The sequence below is a fragment of the Petaurus breviceps genome, unplaced genomic scaffold, assembly GCF_028583685.1.
Source record: "Petaurus breviceps papuanus isolate PSGF00001 unplaced genomic scaffold, PetGlider_PUasm1.0 186, whole genome shotgun sequence".
In the NCBI taxonomy this organism is placed as follows: Eukaryota; Metazoa; Chordata; class Mammalia; order Diprotodontia; family Petauridae; genus Petaurus; species Petaurus breviceps.
This window is the reverse complement of record NW_027185798.1, coordinates 20,583,201-20,607,066: the sequence shown is the minus strand read 5'-3', so window position 1 is coordinate 20,607,066 and position 23,866 is coordinate 20,583,201. Positions and strand designations below refer to the sequence as shown.

The 23,866-nt window shown below is 38.5% G+C and overlaps 1 protein-coding gene across 3 annotated transcripts in view; it reads left to right on the top strand.

Moving 5' to 3' along the window:
- NSRP1 (nuclear speckle splicing regulatory protein 1) overlaps nt 1-23,866 on the top strand; it is a 63,113-nt gene that overhangs the window by 26,924 nt on the left and 12,323 nt on the right. For all 3 annotated transcript variants that reach the window (XR_011168652.1, XM_069089739.1, XM_069089738.1), the window contains exon 3: nt 9,229-9,285. Coding sequence is in view for 2 of the 3 variants with exons in the window: in XM_069089739.1 (XP_068945840.1) it covers nt 9,229-9,285 (57 nt within the window). In the remaining variant the exon portion in view is untranslated. The remainder of the gene's footprint in view (nt 1-9,228; nt 9,286-23,866) is intronic.

The following is a 23,866-nucleotide window of genomic DNA, read 5'->3' as shown; positions in this document are numbered from 1 at the left end:
AGTCCCTTTTGTGACATATGAATAAGGAGAAAAGGTGCTTAAGAAAGCGAAGCCAGAAAAAGGAGCCAGACCCTAGAAGAAGTTCATACTGAAGAAATATGTCCTGTGCTGGTTCAATATTCAAAAATATATGAAAGAAAAAAAATGACTGAAAAAATAGTAAGATTTTTACTTAAAAGGTAGAACGTCAGGGATGATTCCCTTACATGTCTGCTATCTCATCTTTATAAAACCTTCACAAGAATGATCTGCACATGGGTTCAGGAAGGAACAGGCAAGCTTTTGTAGAGAATTCCTTTCAACTTACCACATCTACAGAGTCTTACAGTAGATTTTAAAGTTCTGAGAATATAAGATCTGTGTTATTAATCTTTTAAAAAATTATCTCAGCACAAAGTATAATCTTTTTTTTCTTTTTGGAGGGGGGAAGGTAGGGTAATTGGGGTTAAGTGACTTACCCAAGGTCACACGGCTAGTAAGTGTGTCAAGTGTCTGAGGCTGGATTTGAACTCAGGTCCTCCTGACTCCAGGGCCTGTGCTCTATTCACTTTGCCACCTAGCTGCCCCTACAAAGTATAATCTTAAAGGCTCTTTTCCAATAAGGTACCTTCTTGCTATAAGTTAGGGTACTATCAGATTCCTGATAGATGCAGCCACAGACATAACTTTGTTCACTGATCTCTGATTTTCATTGTCAAGCAAGGCATAGAGCAGAGTGATTGAATGTTTACAAAAGTATCTGTCTCTGGCATAGAGCAGGTTCTGCTCAGAGTTCAGATGATTATGTTTGTGGGTGACATCATTGTGATAGCTTTAAGAAGTCCCAGAATATTTAGAGACTCCAGTGAAATCCATAACCACACAAAAAGGATTGGCCTAACAATCCATGCAGGAAAAAAGGTGGTCAAAGAATGCTTGTTAACCAGACTTTCACTTGCAGTTGATTGGGGAACCCCCAGTGAGGTATTAGTCCACTCATTGGTACAGTGCATATATCTTAAACAGGCTGGACAATGGGCTGCCAGTTCCCTTCAGACAAGAAGGTTTTGCACGTTTATAAAATTAATCATTACAAGTTTATTGCCACAAATGAAAGAGCATTCAAATCTAATCGAGGCACAGGTATGGTTTGGTACTAATAGTACTTCTTTGAATATAAATAATTTATGCAACATTCATTTCAGTTAGCTAGAATTTTGGCTTTTTTAATCTTTTGTTAAAAACAAGACAAAAAAATTTTATGCCTAACAACTAAAGAGTAGGGCAACCAAAAATCTTATTTCTCTCTCTCTCTCTTTCTCTCAGAAACTGAATCTTTGTCATCTTATAAGGCTGTATCTTTGATTCTTTAGTGAAATCCATACCCAGTACTCTATGAAGTCATTAACTTAGGGACACATTTAAGTATTTCTAGATTGCACTTTGATTTTTACCATGTTATATTGTTTTAATAGTGATTTATATTGAATGTCTACAAGAAAAAAATGTTTAACTTCTTAGACCTTTAATGAGAAAATTATATAACACTTTGATATGATTAAGTATTCTATTAAATTGTTTAATTACTTGAACTGTGACATAATAAATGTTAAAAGTAATCTATAAAAAAGAGGGACAACTAGGTGGCACAGTGGATAGACCACTGGCTGTGGAGTCAGGAAGACCTGAGTTCAAATCCAGCCTCAGATACTTAGTAGCTGTGTGACTTTGTGCCAGTCACTTAACCTCAGTTGCCTCAAAAAAAAAAAAAAAAACAAGGAAGAGGGCAGACTAAGCTGTACTTGGTAAATTTACACAGGGACCCTAAGTTTTCCAGGGAGCCTAAGCTGTTGCCTAATACACAAACTTATAGCAAATATTCTTTCAGGATATAAGATAAATCCACAAGAATCATCAGCGTGTAGTAACAAAACTCAGCAAGGAAATTCCATTTAAAGAGAAATTCCATTTAAAATCACTTCAGAATATATAAAGTACTTGAGAATTCACCTTCCAAGATACACTTAAGAGTCTCAAGAGAAATAATGAAAAGTGGTAACAAGAAGGGCCTTGCAGTACCAAATGTTAAACTATACTACACAACAATTTGGTAAGAAATGGATCAGTCAGTGGGAAAGATTAAATATCTGCTATACAGAAGCAAATGTTATATAATACCCTAGTTTTGGTCATCACAAAGCCCTCAGCTACTGGAATAAGGACTCACTTTTGGACAGAATATGCTGGAAAATTGGATAGCAGTATGGAAGAAATTAGATTTAGACTAATACCTAATACCTTGTGCAAAGCTATAAGCTCCTAGATATGAAAGGTCACATCATAAATAAAGAAAAAGATGAAAAATACACCTATCGGATAGAAAAGTACATGACCAAATAAGGAATAGAATGAATGGTAGAAGATAAAATAGAGAATTTTGATTACATAAAAAGTTTGATTATGTTAAAAGTTTTTATACAAACAAGTCTAACGGAGCTAAGATTAAAAAGGAAACAACTAATTGGGGAAATGGTTGCAGCAAGTCTCTCTGATAAGGCTCTTGTTTGTTTACATTTATATATACATATTGTTACTATTTTTTAATAGGAACAAGATTCATTCCTCCCTTGATTAGTGGTCTGTGAAGTAGGCTCCCACAGCAATTGATGAGAAAGGGTAACTGGTAGCCTTTGAACTCAACTCATTTTATTTGTAATTAGCACCACCCAGTTTAGCACTCATCGTACCTTAACTGTTTTGTGTTTTTTAGCTCTGTTTCTTTACCAGAGTATAAAGTCTTAAATGTTGTTCAGTCGTTTTCATTTGGGTCCAACTCTTCGTAACCCCATTTCAGCTTTTCTTGGCCAAGATCCTGGAGTGGTTTGCTATTTCCTTGTCCCTCTCATTTGACAAATGAGGAAACTGAGGCAAACAGGGTGAAGTGACTTGCCCAGGTTCACTCAGCTAGTAAGTGTCTGAGGCCATATTTGAACTTTCAGAAAGATGTGTCTTCCTGACTCCAGGTCCAGTACCACTATCCATTGCTCCACCTACCGTGTTTCCCCGATAATAAGACACTGTCTTATTATTTTTTTTTTTTTTGGACAGAAAAACACCAAAGGGCTTATTTTCAGGGGAGGGCTTATTTTAATGAACATTGACAGCAATTTTGATAAACAGGTAAATGTGAACAAAAAAATGTACCTTTATTCAATAAGCAAATCACTGGGGAAGAACAGGATGATGCACTCACTGCTGCAGCTCTGATTGGGTGCAGCTCGGAGCGCGGTGTGCGTTTCACGGGGGGGGGCAGTAGCAATCTCAATAAGGCTTATTTTCGGGGGAGGGCTTGTTTTAGAGGAATCTTACGCAGTAAGGGGAGGGCTTATTTTCGGGATAGGTCTTATTTTCGGGGAAACACAGTAGCTCCTGAGCTCCTTAATGGTAGGGACCAAATCTTTTAATCTTTAGATTCCCCCACAAGCTTAACACATTGTTGAGCATTTGATAGGGTTCAACAATAAATATTTGTTGGATGCATGTATGGGTGAAGTAATTGATGAGAAAGATGATTTTTAGAAGTCTCTTATTTAACTTTCTTCCTCACTTGATCAAGATACAGGAAAATCATTACCCTTGGATTAGATGGATTTTATTTACTATCATCAGAAGTTTTGTGCCGTTTATATTCACCCACTAAGTCTGTTTAACCTAGCCTTCACTTTACTCTCCTCCCCCAGCAAACTTTAGGAACCAGACACCATGCTGTGGAGGATTTAACCCTTTCCCTTCCAGAACATACTCTGGGGCCATGATTGATGAGGTAGACCTTTATTTAAACTCTCCTTTGTAATGTAGAAAAACAATTAAGCAAAGGCTATCAAAACAGCAACATTTAACATCTTTAGTGTCCTCCCCCTTCTGAAAAAGCAGGGACCTAAACTTTACAATTCCTTATTTATCTTTTTTGTTATAATGTATACAAAATTATACAAGCTATTCAGGAAAGGGAAACACAGTAGTGTATCCTCCCCTTTCAGTGTTTAAATTCAGATGAGGTCGCCTCTAGGTCTGTGGCAAATAACTCTTTAAAAAAGTGCTAGTGATCCTGTACTATTACAGAGCATGGCCCAATGTCATTAAATAATAAATTACTGTTACTTTATGACTGCTTTCTTTCCTCACTGGGTTAGCAGCTTCATTTATATTATTAAATTATCTTCCTTTCATCAAAAGAAATTAAAAACAACAAAGCAAGATGCCTGAAAAGGGATTTCTGTTCTTATCAGTCACCAGGAATCAATCTGCTGTTCCACAAAAATATGATAGTGGAAAGGCTTCTTTTTGAAATAATAAATTCAAAAGGTTCACCTGTCATTCATTTAGCCAAAGTGCTGGTCAGCCAAGAGAAAGCAGATCCCTCTTCAAATGGTTTATGGCTACAATTTCCTGTTGTGTTCTGAGAACTGAGAGATGAGAACTTCCTGTTCTTTTGTATTGTTTTTTTACTTATCAATGGACTATTTATTAAAAGAAGGCCTTACAAATCAGCAATGTCCTTTATGGGCTTTGTTTGTTCACATCTAAGCAACTCTAGAAGAGAATCAAGTTTACTTTAGGTGATTAAAATTTTAACTTGGTGAAACATAGAGAATGTTTACCTTGAACCAATCATATATAACACTCATAACAGATATGTAGACTTTAAGGTCTGCAAAATGCTTTCATATGGTTAACAGTTTGCAGTTCTTTTGAGAACTATTTATATGTTTGTTTTTTAACTGCTCTATTGGGGAATGGTTTTTGGTCTTCTATTTATGTTAGTTCTTAAGTTCTGTTCATTATAAATGTCAGGCTCCCATTAGAATGGCAATCCTTGAGGACAGAGCCTCTCTTTCTCTTTATTTGTATCCCCAGTACTTTAGTGCAGTGCCTCTCACATAGTAATTACTTAATAAATGCTTGGTTTTGGTTTTTTAAGTGTTTTTATTTGTCTTTTTTTAATATCACCTGATTTTCACCAGTATCCTTTATCTTCCCCCCCCTAGAGAGCCATCCCATATAACAGATAGCATTTTAAGACAAAACAAATGAAAAAGAAGAGGAAAAATCCAGCATAACTGATCAATTATAGACAGTCCTTGCTGTATGTAATTGGACCATTCTGTAGAACACTACATATTTTTTTTAATGTAATGTGAATTTGCATGCCAGCTTGGGGAAAGGAGGGGGGAAAGAAAGCAGGGAAGGAGCCATACATGATTCAAGGACATGTGGGGCTGGGGGACAGAGAAGGGAGAGCAGGAAGAAGAATCTTGGAAGGGAGAAGAGCCACATGGGGGCTGGCACAGGCACAAACTGAAGAGGACAGGGACAGGAGAGGATGGGCCACACAAGTTGCCCAACATGGTGGAACAGACCCAGAAAAGACGTACAGAGGAGGGCTGGATGTGCAGATGGAAGAGGACGAAGTGGACGAAGGGCTTTCTTGGTTCAGGAGGTCTCAAGCTAGGCTGCCATCTCGGAGCAGCAGTGTAGGGAGTCTCTCTGAACCTGTTCTTTCTTGGAGGGGTTGTTTCTTTTTTGGGGGATAGGGGGAGTGGAAGCCTGATACAGTGAGGTCAACATAGGTGGGCTTTTTGGAATGCAGATTTGTTTTAGAATTCTTTACATTGTCACATTTGGTAATGAAAATTTACTGAAAGCATGAACTATCTGTAGCCCAAAATGTCTGAAAATATGTGCAGCGTCCTCCACTTGTGGACTTGCCACTTCCACAGAGAGGTACAGTGGGGTAAGGGTCTTCTCTTTCAGCCATGCTTGTTCTTGATCTTTTTAATGGTTCTTTCTGTTAACATTGTTGTCATCATTTTTATATGTTGTTTACTTGGCTCTGCTTTCTACACTCCTCGTCCAGTTCATGTAGTAGACCTTTCCGTGCTTCTTTATATTTGTGACATTTGTCCTTCCTTACAGTGCATTAACAGTCCATTGCATTCATGTACATAGGTTTGTTTAGCCATTCCCTAGTCGAACGTCTACTTTTTATTTCCAACAATTTTACTATCATGAAAAGTGCTGCTCTACATATTTTGGTGTTTATAGGAAATTTCTTCTTATCTGTGGCTTTCTTGGGATATAAGCCTAGTAGTGGACTCTGGGTCAGAAAGTATGAGTGTTTTAGTCATTTTATTTGCGGAACTCCAAAGTGCTTTCCAAAATGCTTGTATGATTTTCACAGCTCCACCAGTAATGTGCCAGTGTGCCTGTCTTCTCACAGCCCTTCAGCATTGACGATTCCCATCTTTTGTCATTTTTCCAACTTGCAGGATGTGAAGTGAAACCTTAAGGTTGTTTTGATTTTTTCATTTCCCCGTTTGTTGACTTGACTTGCCATACTCCTTTGAGGAAGTTACTGTAGGCATTATCTTTTTTAAAAAGTTTGTGGGTTTGACATATTTTATCCCTGTTGTCATTCTGACCATCCTCCTGCCACGCTACCAAGCTACTGCTACTGCTTCACTTTCTGCCTCCAGTCAGGTCCTTTAGTTCTTATGCTGGGTTGAACTTGGTTGGTTAGAGTTTACCTTATCTAGCAAGGATTATACCTGAGTTCATCCCATCTAACCAGAACCAGACTTGACCAGGATGCATCCTGCCATCTTCCTACCATGTTGCCCAGCTGCTGATGCCACTTCAGCCTCAAATCCACTTCTTATTCTGGGAACATATCATAATCCACATATCACATATCTGGGAACATATCATAATCCACACAGTCAAATCCACTTCTTATTCTGGGAACATCAGATCCATACCACCATCCCAGGGAAGGCTTTGTCTATCCCAGTACCTTTCCAACCAGATGACCTTCCTGTCACCACTCCCTTATGTGGTGTTTTCCCCATTGGGATGTCAACTCCTGAAGGGCGAGGACTGTCTGGGTTGTTAATTGGTATCCTAGTGGTTGGCATGTTAGCAACCTGTAAGGAAATGTTTTCTCATTTAGCAGTTCATATTATTTCAATATAATTGTTTAATAAGGCAAAGAAGTATATAATATGCTAATAAAATCTTTTTAAAGTGGTTTTTAAAAGATTTGGGTATTTTAGTAATGTTGCGGTTAACTAAAATTTTAGCTTATGTAGACTACTTTACCACTCTCCATTCCCCATTGGCCCCCAAAAACATTACTCTAACTAGATGAAAAAATGCTATCAGATTGTCTTTGTAGAAATAATTTGGGAACAGTAATACTAATGAACGAATGTTAATTTTTTTTTTTAGCATTTGTTCCTTTCGTAGAGTATATGTGCAAAGTAGACAAGGAAAAAAAGGTACAAAAATAAATGAATGCCCTTTTTAACATAATTTATCTTCTATATCTCTAAAATTGACAAATAAGCTTGCGTTGAGTGCTCATCCGTCCTTTAAAGTTCAGTTTGACAGGTGCCTCCTCCATGAAGCTTTTCTTGATCCATCCCCTTTGTAACAATTTCTCAGAGCTTTGAAAGCACATTCCTTCTTACTTCCCTGTTGCGTTTTTATCATCCCTATTTATCTGTTGTCTTCTCATTAGACTTTCAGCTCTACAAAGGCAGGAAGCTGAACTTTGTAGACCAAGCACAGTGCTCTGTGCATAGTAGTTACTTAATAACTATTTGATAAATCAAATGGTTGCAATCAAATAATCAGGTATTTAGTGGTTTTCTCCTCTGTGTTGGGCGTTTTGCCCAATATTTAATGATTGTTTTAGATCTGGTAGTTTAAATAGTGTTTGAAACCTGGTTTTCAAGCTAACCAAAGTATATACTTTCTGGTATTAAAAGCCTCTTTACTATTACAAATGAGTCACTCTCTCTATAAATGCCATTCTAACAAGTTTCAATATGGTTCTGAAACATCTCTTCAGGCTGCAAAAATATGTTCCAACAAACAAAATATTCCTCAGCCTTTCCATACTTAGCAGGTTCAGAGTCTAAGAGCCCATAGAATATGGTGCATGTCAATGCATTTGGGGCTTTGTGGCAGCTAATGGAGTGGCTCCTCAGCCTGGGTTGTACTACTTTCTCTGGCTCTAAATCCTTTTTCAAAATGTATTTTTTTAAAATTCTGAATTCAGTGACCTTCCCAAAAAAACATTTCCTTGTACAAAGTAGAATGGGGGAAAAAAGAGTATTCTTTGTGAAACATAAATCTGTTAGAATATAATAAATCCAACAATACATACTTTCAAAGCTATCCTTCTCGTCTGTGTTTCCTTCTGAACTTGCTTCAGTTCTTTTCTATGCATTTTAGACAATTCTTCAGTGACTCTTTTTTCTTCCTCTTTCTCTTTTCTGACAGTACTATAGTTAGCTTTTCTTTCTCCCCAAATCTCACCCACCCCAAGTGAAAAAAGAAAAATATGATCCTTGGAGCATAGGCAAACAAAATAAATCCTTGTATTGGCCATGTCCAACCTATGTCCCATTCTGAACCCTGAGTTCACCACCCTGCTGTTATGAGAGCGGAGCAGCAGTGGTTGTGGTTGGTCCGTAAGTCTTCCCAAGTTGTTTGTCTTTGCCATGATGTTACCATATATATTGTTCTCTTGGTACTCCTCACTTCCCCTCAGCATCAATTCGTACAAGTCTGCCCACGCTTCTCTGAAAACATCCTCTTCAACATATCTGTGTCAGAAACCTTAGAAAGTCTGACCCCCAAAGAATTTACAATTTGTTTCTTGGTGATATGACTTGTATGTCAAGTTCTGTACTGGCCAGAAGCATGGCCGGTGGTTTCTGAGGTAAATTGCAATGGGACATTAACATACTTGGGCAAGTAAAACCTTAGCAAATTGTTTTAAGTCATATATATTTTAATTTTTTTAACCATACTATGCATTTTGGAGGCTCATATTTGAAGGACTTACTACGACAGCTGGAATTAGATATAAGAATAAGGAGAATGTATAAAGCTTTTATGCAGTTCAGGAATTATCCCTACATGAATCCTTTTTCCTTCATCATTTATTGATATCAACTATATACAAAGCACTATCCTATGTTTCCCAGGACATATGCAGATATAGATATAGAACTCTTTAATTTTTTTATTCTCAGAAGTTTTGGAAATAGATTTGAACAAGATTTTAACTTAATATACAGAAACAACAAAACACTAGTTTTTACTGCGTTATTAGTAATGAGAAGATGAGGGAGAAATTTTTTAACAGCTTTAAACCAAGAGGTGTTTTTCTTTTGACAGACCTCCGTGAGTGACAGCCTTCAGAGAGAAGCCTCCAAGAAGCAAGTGATGAAGCAGGTATGAAGAATCACTCACAGTGCATTGGGCAAAATCAGAATCTCTGCTTATGTTTTCATAAGTTCTCTGCATATTTGGTGACTGGTCTAGCACCTGAGACTCATTTTAGTGAATAACAGGAATCAAGAGAAGGCATCCTGGATTAGGACTTCAGGCTTCCCATGTCACTATTGAAGGAAGTCCTAGTTGGGTGAGCTGATTCTTTGCTGCTGGACTAAGACAGATTAAACCATTTTAGGCTTTTAGGTAACTTATTAGTATGAGAAATGGGGCTCTTAGTTTAATTATTTCTGCTTTTGAACTAATAACCTGAAAACGGGAAACAGCATTCTTTTCTCAAAGTAATTTCAAAATTTCAGCTTCTTTGAAATACATCTATAAAGAATTACATTCATTCTAAGGCCTGGTAAGTATTTAGTGGTTAAAAAAACTGAAAAGTAAACTTGTTAATAGTAAGAGTGATATTTCTTGCTTTCATAAAGGTATTAAGTTGAGGGTTTTTAAATTCATTTGTCTCAGTATTCACTAAATGCCTGTGGTTCTCCTTGTGTCTTTTGTAAGGGCATATCCTTTCCCCTTTTGCCCTAGGACTTATTTAGGCAAGTGGGCAGTGAGAAAACCCTCCAACTTCAGGGGACTTCTTCTCCTAGCCTCAGCCCACAACCCATGCTGGATGGTAAAGAACCCCTAGCACTCCCATGTGACTTTCTGACCCGAGGCCTTGTCTGCCACCCTGCCAGCCTGCCCTTCAGACTTCCAACCTTTCCATTCCTTTCCTGACCCAACTTCTGGCTCTTTAGACTTTACTATGCCTCAGTTGCCTTTTTACCTTGGAGGTTCCCTCAGTGCCTTCTTGCCCTTGAACTCCCTCTGCCCCTTACCCTCCTATGAATGAGCCTCCTTGGGAGGAAGGGCCCAGGCTCTCCTTGTTGCTTTCACCTCCTGGCTCAGATTCCATAGATTTCCAAACCATGCCTATATTGGGGCACTCCCTAAAACATTCCTCCTCCCTTCCCCCCTCCCGCCCCCCAGCCTTTTGGCTCCCTTTCATGTGCCATTCAAATGTAAGCTCTGTGAGGACAGTAACTATCTTTACTTTTGCTTGTGTCCATTTTTGCAGGCCTGGCAGCACAGTGCCTGGCTGTGTAATTAAGTACCTCATAAAATGCTTGTTGACTAACTTTCTTTTTTTTTTTTTTTTTTTAAGCAGTCGAGGTTAAGTAACTTGCTCAAGGTTACATGGCCAGTTATTTTGTGTGGGTGTTAAGTATCTGAACCCAGAACCGATCCCAGGTCTCCCGACTCTGGGGCTGGCGCTCTTACTCACTGCGCCACCTGGCTGCCCCTGACTAACTTTTCTTAATAAAGTGTCACTTTTAGTTAGAGTCTGAGCTCCTTGAGTACAGGGACTGACTTGCTTTTTCTGGTTGTATCCCTAGCACTCCATACATAGTAAATACCTTTTCATTCCTTCCTTCCTTTAGTCTATAGTGTCATAATTACTTTTCTTATTTACCCATGTAAGCATTTGTTATCCAGAAAATGTAGGACATTATTGCTAAGTAGGCATTTGAGGAATCTGCAAGTTACAGATTAAATTTAATCTCTGTCCCCTGCAAATTTATAGATTGGAAGGAACTAGAATGGGTGAATAGTCTGCCTGAGTTGTAGCTTTATAACAATTCATGCAAATCTCTGTAAACAGGTCAGTGCATATAGTTAGTAGGCCTCTTTTAAGGGTTTCCTTTGTGCTGGTCCCTGCTAAATGCCCAGTAGTAATAGGTTGTTTTCTTTTGTATGCATGTGGCTTAATAAAAGTCTTTCCAGGGGACTAGGGTTTTTATCTAATCTTTTAAGATTAGGAGGGATGAAGTTTGCTGAAAAGGAAAAGGGGGAGGGTTTTTGAAGCTTGTGCCACTGGCTCTGCAGAGGACAAAGGTTCAAAACAGTGATTGAAGCTCATCAGTCATCCTCCTCAGAGCTGAGCCCTGACACCTCATTGTGTCATGGCAGTGACCCAGGCCTGTACAATGGGAAAGGCTCTGAACCAGAACTGTTTGGTTGTGTCAGTCAGACATTTATTAAGCACTTACTATGGGCCAGGCTCTGTACTAAGCACTGGGGATACAAATATAAGCTTAATGAAAGACAGGGCTTGCCCTCAAGAAGCTGACGTTCTAATGGAGGAAGACAACATATCAGAGGGACCTGAAAAGGACACCTTTTGGGGGAGAGGAGGAACATGGTGGCAGAGTTCATCAAATGAAGCTCAGATGACCTGGGGCTTTCCTCAGAATGGAAGTTCCAGTGGAAGAAAGGGTTGAATTACATAGCTGTGCACACAATCCAGCTAGATATCTGCAAGTCAGTTCAATCAACAGCTCTTGTCATCAGTTATATTTAGAGCACTTGTGCTAGGCTTTCTAAGATAAGTATAAATATACCTATCAATCAGTCAATGCAGCACCTACTATGTATATAACTAACTATCCAAGCAGGAAACATAAAATTGACCAGTGACACAGTCTCCCAGAGCTTGGAAATCTTAGGCTTATGGGTAGTCGAAGACCTTGGAAATCCTTTCAAAATACAGTTTTTATTTCAAAAAACAGCTAAGAGCTGGTACAAGATTTTGAAGAGTAGAACAAAGATTGATGACATTCACAAAGAAGATGGTTTTGGTCACAAAGACGGGACTAAGAAAATAGACCTAGAAGAGCCCCTGATGGTTCACATCTGTGAATAGTGTAAAAGGTTTTGTAGTATAAATGATGGCAGGCCCCGCCATGCCCAGTTGGTGTGCTGGGCTAATCACAAAGGGAAATACAGAGATTTTTTTTTTAATTCCTGTGGTCAAGGAGTTTTTAGGCTAATAGTGTTGTGCATAAAAGGAGCGAGACAGAAGATCCCCGAGATTAAAATTGGAAGTTGATTTTATTGCCATGGGACTGCTGGGGTCACATACCCAAATCAGACAGTAACTTGGCATGAATAATATGCCGGTTTTTAAAGAGATTGCAATAGACAGGTTACGTAAGCTGAAACTACAATCAGTGATTGGTCAGTGTATATTTGAATTTTCCCGAGTTTTTTTCCTAGACTAAACCCCCCACTCATGGGTCAATTAGGAGAGGAAAGAGAGGAATAAAAGTTATATTAAAATGCCTGTTTACAGATCAGTGGAAGGGAAGGGAGGGGTAAAAGTTATGCTAAAATGCCTGCTTACAGATCAATTAAGGGAAGGGAAGGTGGGGTTGTACTCAACATTCCCTACTCTTTTTTTTGTTGGTATGTCAAACCTTTGACATGACTGGGGCCACATCATCTAGGTTATCCAATTCCGTTCCTAAAGGATGGTAGTGGGGGTCTCTAACAATCAGCAATTTAACAATTAATAGGGACTTCCTATAATCAAGGCCATAGTCTCAAGGAAGGGGAGGGGGCCACATTTTTCTATCAGTCCTCTAGTTGAATTTCTTCAGGAAAGAAGCTGTCCCAGTAGAGGTCAGGTCCAGATTCTTGGGAAAGCTGTCTGCATCTGATGTCATCTTTTTCAGATTCCAAGGCTCAGGGGATGATCCTTATATGATAGAGTTCAAATGTACAATACAAGAGCTCCCAGAAACACAATTTTACATATAAAGGTCCAGTTTTTAGCCATGCAAGACTAGGTTCAAACAAATAGTTCAGTTTTCTTAGCCACACAGGGCTAGGCTCAGTTAATGCAGTGAGGTTTTTCTCACGATTTTACAAAATGACATAATTACATTAAGTGAGGTACATGTCACCAAGATAACCAAGAAAATTTACATACAAACTATACAAGAATCATAATTAACATACAATTCCTTGTATCCGTGTCCTTTTTCATTTAAGCAACACTTCTAAATCCCAGATGCCGGTAGTTACAGAATTTAAAAAGGAGTTTTTTGCTTTTCCAGTTGAGATTTAGAGATGACCAGATAATTTTGACTTAATATAAATTAGTACAATTACTTAAGATTAGTGCCATATTTTGAAACTACAGAGAATTTTCAGTTTATTTATCCTTTGCTATTTCTACCTTTCCTAAATCCTGTACCGGGTATAGGAGTCCTTTAAAATATGAAAAACCTTTTTTTTTTTAGTTGATTTCATCTGCCTTTTATAAAATTATCAGACAGATGCATTAACAAATTAACATTAGCTTCACCCTTACCACTATCTTATACAATCCTTGTGCTAATACCTCTGATCTTATTCCCAAACATGCTCAAATCATGAATTCACATAATAGGAAATTTTGAAAAACAATTTTATACACCTAAATTTAATCCGAGGTGTCATCTAGCCTGATCCTGTTGCTCTCCTCAAACTTCACTATCCTGGTCAATCAGGCATCTATTTCATTACTTTTTGCCTTATTACTAATCATCTCCTTCTTTGAAGGATGTTATCTCTATATTTATTCATTTATTTGGCCCTGGATATTACTTCTCAGTGAATTTGCTGTAGAATAAGAGAGGGACAAAGTCAAACCTTGCCAGAATGAAAACTCCTTTAGCCTTGTTTGATTCCAGGCAAGAGTCATCTCCACTAGTCATTCAGAAAGCAAACAGGTGCTGAAAGCAAGGCTTAGGCATAAATAGGTGGGAGGTTTCCTTTTCAGAAAGAAAAGGCACAATTGGGAAAGTCAGAGAGAATCCCACCTGGGCAGCGTTTGAGGTTGTCCCCAAACTTTTCCAAGCACAGACATCCACCTTGAACAGTTTGCAGCCTGCAGCCTCTGCCATCCCATTATCGGCTTTTATGATGACTCCTGTAATCAAGGCTTAGAAGAATAGTAAAATTTACAGTCCCTCAAATTATTAAATAGCAAATAAATATGGACTAATGTCCTTCAGATAGGGCCATCTAAAATTTGATTGAGCTATTAATTACAAACTCAAGTTACAAATCTTTCTGCCTTCCCAAAACTTCCTCATGCTCTCTCAACATCTAAAACTGATATCAACTATCTGAAAACAGGAGGGGCTGGATAAACCCCATTTGTCCCCTAACCTTATCTGCTTTGTTCAGCTTTTCATAAATAGACTTTAGAGATAGTTTGAATTAACCTGGTGTTAAAAATGGTATCTTTCTTTTCTCTCAACTAAAGTAACTCTGATTAATCTAAATATCAGGTACCCAAGTACCCCATTATTCCAAGCACCCGATCATTCTGCCCCTTAAACAGCTGGGACCCAAAATCATTTGGGTAGATCTGTCTGTTTCATATGGGGCTAGTTCTGTAGCCAGAGGCTAAAATGTGGCTGAAGCCAGGTCCTGCCCACAAATTGTTTTCTGGGACATCTAAGACCTCATTTCCATATGCTAGGTTTTACAAAACTTAGAAGAGGATTCACAGGATCTTTTCTTCACATAATTACCAATAAGTAGTTTTTCCCAAGCATGCTATTGTAAATACTTGATTTATGAATTGAAACTTAAAAAGAAAAACTTAAAAGTCAATGATTTCTTAAATTACAACATTTCAGAATGTCATAACTGATACTCTGACATGGTCAGAGTACTTCATCCACCATCATTTTCTTGTTCCTCTGACAGTATAATTCTTAATTTAACAGCATTTAGAGTATGAGAAACTGCTTCTTTTATAACATTCATAATAACCAATGTTTACCAGTAACAATATCAGAAACAATTATGATGTACCTAAATTTAAACTTCAAATCAAAATCAAGTAATTACCAATCTGATGATCTTAATTTAGTAATTTCCAAATTGCTTTGCACAGAAAATCATTCATCCCATAGCCATTGACACAAACCTCACACCTAAGAAAGGTTTCAATTAAGGTTGACAAACATAATAATTACAAAAGAAACCTTCAAGTATGAATTTCCTAAAACTAATTTGGTGTTAAAATGCTCCTAATACAAATTCCCCAAGACATTGTAAATTCACATACACCCAGGTTAATATATATATCTATATACTTAGGTGACTCAACAACTTCAGAATAGTAATAAGAAAATTGTTTTTAACATCAGAGTTCATAATTTTTCCAAATTACATAATTTAGCCAAAATTTTAAGTGAAATATCAACGTTATTATTGCCTGTTTGTAACCCAGATATGTTTAAATTAACCAATTTTATAACAAAAACCCAATACACATGCAATACAAAATTCAGATTTTTTTAAATAGCTGTAAATTATCCCTACTTTAAAAATATTTCTTAAGTTCACTTAGCTAAATAGACTTTTAGAAACACAATACAATCTCAGAAAGATGGCAACAAAATAACAATGAATATCAAATAACATCAAATGACTTATACAATAATTGGCCTTATCAATTCTGGCATGAATTCAAAGTTAGAGAGATACCAAAATATGCCGGTCATTATATTTTACAATCACTATACAATTCTGATCACAAGTGTTTCACAAATGCTATTGATTTTCCTTTTACAAATTCAAGGAACAAGTCAAGCTGAGATAGCAAAAAAAACTTCCTTTTAAGCAATCCCAATATCCTAAAAACCTTCTATTTTTTTAAGCAATCCCAATACCCTATTTCCAATTTCTTAATGATTAATTCTCAGAATTTGCGAAGATATTTTGTAAATAAATTGTAAATTTTCCAAATCAAAAATTTCAAATTATTACAACAACAGGGAGAATTTTGGTGGACCTTTTGAAAGTGAACTTTGAATCTGCCAATCTCAAAGCTCCACACTTAATTGGCTTTAATTGGTCAGGCAGGAGATCTAGCCTGCCTGCTTCTTTGATGGGGGGGGGGGGGGGATTCTCAAAGAGGGGCCCACCTCCCCACCTTCTCAATGCTCAAGAGGAGGGGAAGGACCAGCACAGTAAAAAGTTTTGCCCCTCCCCCCGTTTGAGTTTTTGGAGGACTCTGGAGAGTCTCTGTCCTGGGGGCATTCATTTTTCCAATGGCCTAACTCTTTACAGTAAGCGCATTGGTCCCTTACAAGAGGGGTGTGGGTACCACGTGGTATAGAGCCCACTTGGGTACCCCGTTTGAGAGTCTGAGGTGCAGCCACAAGGACCTGGGCAAACTTCTTGTCTGCTTTATCAGAGGGGCTGCCCCTGTTGTCATAAACCTTTTGGGCAATTTCTACCAGCTGGGATATAACCATGCCCTCAAAACCCTCCTGTTTCTGGAGTTTATTCCCTAAGGGGAAGGATGGCCGAAGCAGAAGAGGGTTCTTCTGGGGGCTGATGTTTGCCCCAGTATGGGGGGGGGGAGGCAGGGGGCAAAAGGGGACTCGGGGAAGATGGAAGCCCCAGGAGTCAGGAGAGGCCGAGGGAGGGGATCGAGGGGTGTCAGGTGGTGGGGAATTACACTTCTCGCTATGCTCCTGTTGGGTTTTGTGGGAGGTTTTGTCTTAGGAGGATCCAGAGCGGGTGGGCCACAAGGGTTCGGATACCCCTTTGGAAAGAACAGTTCCTAAGCCAAGGAGGGGGATAGATCTAGCTAGACATCTATATAAGGGAAGTGATCTGAATGTCCTGGATTCTCTGTGACCACCCGCCACACTGATTGGATAATTTGCTTGTTGAAATTCTCCCTGAGGGGGCCAGCCCACCCCAAACATGGGCCACTCATTCAAGCAATAAGAAATGAGTTTTCTGTTATGGGGACCCCATAATCTGCCCGGTCCTGATAGGCTACTCTAAAATGGCTTAGTATGCAACCCAGGGGAGTTTTTGATGTACTGGCTGAACCTCCCATGTCCTAGGATGAAAAGCAGACAAACGGTTTTGTCTTATAAACAAATATGTCTTTCCAGTGAAAATCAGAAAAGCTCCCTTGGAGGTGCTCATCTAATAGCCACTCGAATACCTGCTTTGCAGAATAAAAACGGGGAGGCTTTAAGCAAATGAGCTCAAGACAAAAGTTCATGAGGACAGACAATAGTCCCTAGCTGCTTGCTGCCCACGCCCTCTCAGATACTGAATAGGAAGCAAATGAGCTCAAGCCTCAAGGGAGCAGGACACACAAAAAACATACAAACATTAACAACCAGAATACTGATGGTCAAGAGGCTTTGGCGTCCCAAAGCTTTGCTGGGGAGGAGATGCGTCCTGCACAAATGGCTATGTCTATCCCTCCACCCTCCAGAACAGATGTTTATTCACCCCCAGACTGGAGGGCCTGGATCAGCTGGTTTGACCTAGACCCCAGGTACCCCATCAGACCCACTAAAGACCAAATGAGGAGCATATCGGAGTTGGGAGGCCGATGCAATCTTTCCCTCCTCAGGACCTGGGGTCCTGGAAGTCATCAGGGGCTAGACCCCCTAGGGATCAGGGCGAGCAGATGCCTACCTCCCGAATCTCTGCGGTGCCACGGGACACCGCAGATCTTGCTGGGGCCTCCAATTTATGTTGTGCATAAAAGGAGCGAGACAGAAGATCCCTGAGATTAAAATTGGAAGTGGATTTTATTGTCAAGGGACTGCCAGGGTCATATACCCAAATCAGACAGTAACTTGGCATGAATAATATGTCAGTTTTAAAGAGATTACAATAGGTTACATAAGCTGAAACTACAATCAGTGATTGGTCAGTGTATATTTGAATTTTCCCGAGTTTTTTTTTTCTTAGACTGAACCCCCCACTCATGGGTCAGTTAGGAGAGGGAAGGGAGGAGTAAAAGTTATGTTAAAATGCCTGTTTACAGATCAATAGAAAGGAAGGGATGGGGTGGAGATGTTGCTTACAGGTCAATTAAGGGAAGGAAAGGTAGGGCTGTGCTCAACAATAGCTAGTTGTAAGTAAAAGTTGTTTTCTGGTCTCCCCCCTTCCCTCCCCCCTTCTTTCCGTTTTTAAAAAAATTATATTTTTCTCCAATACATGTAAAAACAATTTTTAACATTTTTTTTTAACTTTTGAGTTTTAAGTTCTGTTCCCTCCCCTCTCCCTGAGGCAGTAAGCAATATTTTATAGGTAATAAATGTGTAATCATGTAAAACATTTCAGTATTAGTCATTTTGTAGAAGAAAACTTAAACAGAAAAAGAAGTGAAAAATGTATGTTTTGGTCTGTATTCAGATGGTTTTCTGTCCTTTTCTAGGGATTTATTAATGACTCAGATGGAGTTACTGGCTGAGCTTGAGCTTTCATATTCAATAATTTTAATTCTGCGACAGATTATATTGATTTAAGTAATCTTGCAATTAGAGTTGTATACTGTGGCCAGCTCAGTTGATAGGCTAGCGATTGGTGAGAATAATGAGATGGGGGTGTAATCAATTACAGGACCATTTCATACAGAGCCAAAGATACAAGGAGCTCACCGAGTTTTTATGCCCCCTAAGGAGAATGTAGACACCCCCAAAGAATGCAGACAATGTAGAAAGATCCTACATCTAAGAAATGCAAATAATGTAGAAGGAGCCTCCCTTAATCCTGTTTACTATTTACCCTTGCTTAAGGTTAGTTACATATTAGGGTATTATTCTAGGACCATATCCGGAGGCATAAACAAAAAAGATTACACGCCTTCTTGCTCTCTGCCCAGTAACCTTTGCAGATAACTGTAGAGGACAGGGGAATATACCTAGTGAGGTCAAGGGACCCCAAAACATTCCCTTCATAATACATCTTCTTGCTTGTCTGCCCTGTAGCCTTTCAGAAAATAATATAGGGAAGGGAAACATTTCATTAGCGAAGCCAAGAAACTTCTGAAAGTTCGCTACAGTTGTGCATTCCCAGATGACACAAAAACCTTCCCAAAGATTGGTGACTTTCACAGAGTTGTTTTAGGTTTACTAGGCAGTGATGCTTTATCAGAAATGAAGGGGATCTTTAAGAGTTTTGTCAAGATGGTCTTCAGAATTTGGAACATTTTGAGTTACGTGTTTTTTTATTTCATCTTTATTAGATATATTTTTTAAAGGACCTAGGCTCTAGTCCAAAAGATGTTTAATTTACAAGGTATAAAAGAATCTGTACAACTAGTTGTGTTTATAGTCATTAATTTCCTTGTAACTAAGGGTATTTTCAGAGTTCCATGAGTTGAAGAAATTGACCTTGTACCAATCTTGGCATAGATCATAAAACCATTAATTTAGAACTGGAATGGACCAAAAAGGCTATCTAGTCCTCTTTTTTCCTTTCCAAGTAAGGAAACTGAGGCCCAGAGAGATTAAGTGGCTTTGAAAGATGTGGGAGGTAAACCAAGGCTCTCTGACTGCAGGTTCAGCATTCTTCATCAAGAGGGTCTCCAAAAATCTCAGTTTTCACTAGCCCCTTCCACATATAAATCCTACAGTTTTCTTTGTGGTGGCTTTTAAGGACCTTTCCTTTTTTCACCCCTTCTTGAGGTCATATTGATGAGAAATCTTATAATTCAGCAGTAATAGTCAGAAGGAAAATACTATGTTGTATATAGAAATGTTGCTTTTAAAATAACATTCTTATTTGCCTGTACCTGTGAGTGAGTGAGAATCTTTAGACCCTAAATTACATAATCCCCCTCCCTTCCCCAGTAGTAAACCACTGGTTTTCAAATGTAAGAATAAACAGTGACTTCTTGTTAAATATAGTTTATGTGAAAGTGTATCTCATACTTGAGAATATAATAAGAGTGTCAAACTAGGTTAACCAGTTTAATACTTAAGGAGCAAGGAAAATCTTTAGAATTCTGAAGATCTTAAAATAGTATTTCAAGAAACAATCATTTTATTTTTAAGAAAACAGGAGCTTGGGGCAGCTACGTGGCGCAGTGAATAGAGCGCCGGCCCTGGAGTCAGGAGGACCTGAGTTCAAATGTGGCCTCAGACACTTAACACAAAGACTAGCTGTGTGACCTTGGGCAAGTCGCTTAACCCCAATTGCCCTGCCGTCCCCCCTCCAGAAAGCAAAAAAATACCAAAACAAAACAAAAAAAAAACCTCAGGAGCTTTTTATTGATGTTTGAAATAGCTTTTTGCAGACACTGTTCTTGTTATTTTGCATGATTTTAATGGCATTCAGTTAGTCAGTATTCTTTTAGTACTTGGGCCCCAGGAAGAGGGAGGGAGGGTGGGCAAGCACTTCAGCGCAAGTCTGAGATCAGGACTCTGCCTGTCAGAATTGGAAAATGGAAGTCACTGAGTAGCAAAGTGTATGTTTATTTCATTTAGAGGATCACATAGCTCTCAAACTCATGGTAGAACTTCTCTGCCTGTTTGCCCACTGTAGCAGATGTCAGGGCCCATGTAGAAGCTGCTATTATTTTTCAGCAAATCATTTCTTGTGAACTGAGATCCTTAGCATCCTCTGTCCCTTTTTCTACCACCCCAACACTGACATGGCCTAAATGATAGGGGATAATATAGGATTGAGGACCATCGTTGTATTTGTTCATAGCCAAAGAAGCCATCGCCAAGTGGGCAGTCTGATAGTGATGCGCCTTCCCACATAGCTTGTCTAGCCTTTTTAATGATGGTGATCATCATGATGGTAATAATAACTAGCATTTATATAGTGTCTGCTATGTGCCAGGCATTGTGCTAAGTGCTTTTTACAAATATTAGATCCCCACAACAATCCTGGGAGGCAGTTATTATTATCCTCATTTTCCAGGTAAGGAAACTGATGCAGATGGGGTTAAGTGACATGGCCAGGATCATACAGCTAGTGAATGTCTAAGGCTGGATTTGAACTCAGGTCTTCCTGACTCTAGGCCCAGGGTCTATCTACTGTACCACCCAACTGCCACTTGGTCTTTTGTTGGAACCATAATGATACTTTTCCAACATAGAAGAACTCACCAAAACTAGTGGTCTGTGGGTATAGCCTTTGAGAACCCTGGGTTATCTCCATATCACAGTAGGTAAGGATGGCAAGAAATATAATGGAAAATATTAATCAGGAAAAAGGAATGAGAAAGGTCAAAGACTTGTAGACTACACAGAAGACACACACACACACACACACACACACACACACACAGACACACACACACACCCCACCATGAATTCTTTCTTCTGGAAAAGAAATGGGAGACAGTGGTGTTACAGGTACCAAATTTATATTTTAACATAGGAAATAACTTATTACTGATATGTTATTCTTTAATCAGTGATCTGAACAATCACACCACTGATTTGTTAGAGCAAAGATCAAAATTAACACAAGGCTTAAAAATGAAAAATGAGAAAATAGGATATCGTTTGAACTTGAATAAATAAAGTCAATTCTGACTTATTCAAACAAGTCACTCATGATAACAGATGGGTGATGGACAGAAGAGAGGACATATGCTCAGACTATAATTTCCTATAGAAGTTTAATATCAGTTGCCATAAAAGGGATACTCAAAAAACCTAAAAAAGCACCTTAATCATCAAACTCTTAACTTATATGTCAAAAAGAGAGATGACAGCCATGGACAATATTGATTTAGAACAAAGCTCATTTGTAAAATCTTACAGGTTTTACATGAAAGATTATGAACAACATTGCCTCAAAGCAGAGAGAAGCAGGGATAGGTAAAACTAGTTAAGAGAAAATACTGAGAGAAAAAATGAGGCAGATTCATCCTGAGAATTTTTAAGAATAAAAATGGAAGGAGAGCAATGAGCAAAAAGTAGGAAAGGTCTGCAAAGGTCTTTATTTTCCATCAAGAAGAGTAAAACCACTGCCCACTGCCTTTAGACTCCAGCAGTGGTGCATCGCCTAGAGAGGAGATACAGACAGCTCTTCAGGGGATACCAATGGAAAGACAGCTTTGTTAAACCAAGAACACAAAGAAGAGATATAGTCATAAATGAATGAAGGAGAGAGTCCTGGAAGGACTTGTATGCACTGATACAGAGTAAAATGAAGAGAACAATTTCTACAACCCCTACATTAATGTAATGGAAAACAATTTTGAAAGACTCTAGAACACTGATCAGTGCATTGACCAGTTCTGACTTTAGAAAATTGATCATGATACATCTTCTGACCTCTGATGAAGAAGTGATAAGCTGGAGGCCCAGAATGACAGGTGTTTTCAGACAGACGATCTATGAATTTATTTTACTGAACTAAACTTATTTGCTACAAAGGAGGGAGTCCTTTTTGGGGCATGGGGTTATGGTAGATGATCATGATGTTTGTTTGTTTTTTTTTAAGGAGAAATATAAGCTCATTAATGAGACATTTAAGAAATACTTAGAAGAATTCAGAGGGAGACAAGCAGGGCTGTTTTGTTTCTATTCTAATAAGCTTTTTAAATTTTTCTTTATTATTAACAGGCATAAATGTTTCTGTGAACAAAGAAAATAAAATGAGATTTTATGTGAAACTTGGGTTTTTAGAAACAGATATTAAATTTAACATTACTATGGATATGTGACAGTATTATGTTAAATGTAATATATAGCTTTTTTTAACCCTATATAGTATTTCATAGTCTTATGTAGTCACTTTAAAAGTTTGGGTTAAAGTCATAATTTAAAATTTCATTTAGAAAAAAAGAGGATTCCCTGTAGATGGTGAGGTCCTACACATGTCCCTATTTGTGGAGAGCATCAGGCTTCAGATAGAAATCTGTAATCACTGAAAAAAATTTAGCCTGACCATTCACATTGGAAAAAACAAATGAAGAATGTCTGTTTCCAAGATTATGACATGCAGTTAGATAGCCTATAGAACTTGTCCATTAGTAGATATACATGCATATACACACACATATGCATACATATATGTGCTAATATACACATAATACACACCTATGATAGAGAGTTACACATGGATGTGGATCCAGAAATGAATAGAAAGTCAGTAGGCTGGATGATTTTCAGGAATCACAGAGATCATTCAGTGACCCCAGATTTCTCCCTGAGTTCTACACCAGCATTGTATGACTAGGAGTCATGGCGCACCAGAGCATCCAGTAAGCTATAAATGAATCCTACACAGAGGACAATGGATTCAGTACATGGTCAGTGTGAGAAAGCTGCACCCATGAAACAAATGAGAACTTTCAAAGAATTGGAATAAGAGATGTCATTAGGAAGATGTAGGAGTGACCAAGAATGGTTGGCCATGTGGGAAGAGCATGTTTTCCACTGGTGCTCTGGTGATGTTGGGGGAAGGCGAGGAAGGTCCCCACATGTTGGATAGGTGCCCCTCTCTTCTTCCCTGTGGGAGTATCTGGACAAGGCTCACATGGGTGGCTTACAGTCTGCCTTGTTGGGGAGGAGATAGAACTTGATGAGATAATACATTTCTGTGGGTATTTCACTTTCATTGGGGAGTTAGTTTAATACACATCAAACAGTTAGAATAAGCTAATTACATGACATATGTGTGATATATATTCTAAGAACCAAACGTCTTCAGAGATGAGAGGTGAGAGATCATTGTAGATTTGTGTAGACAGAGAACCCCTTAGAGAAGAGTTGATACCCACCTTGAAAGATGGATGAAATTTAGACAGAAGAGAAAAAAACATTCAAGGCAGGAGGAATAACATAAGCAAAGACACAGAGGTCCTTCAAGTGCTGAAATTTTGCTTTCAGTATACTAAATTATAAATTGCCCCAAGATGTTAAGTTACATTAGAATCTTGTTATTAGAAAGTGCCTAAAAGGTC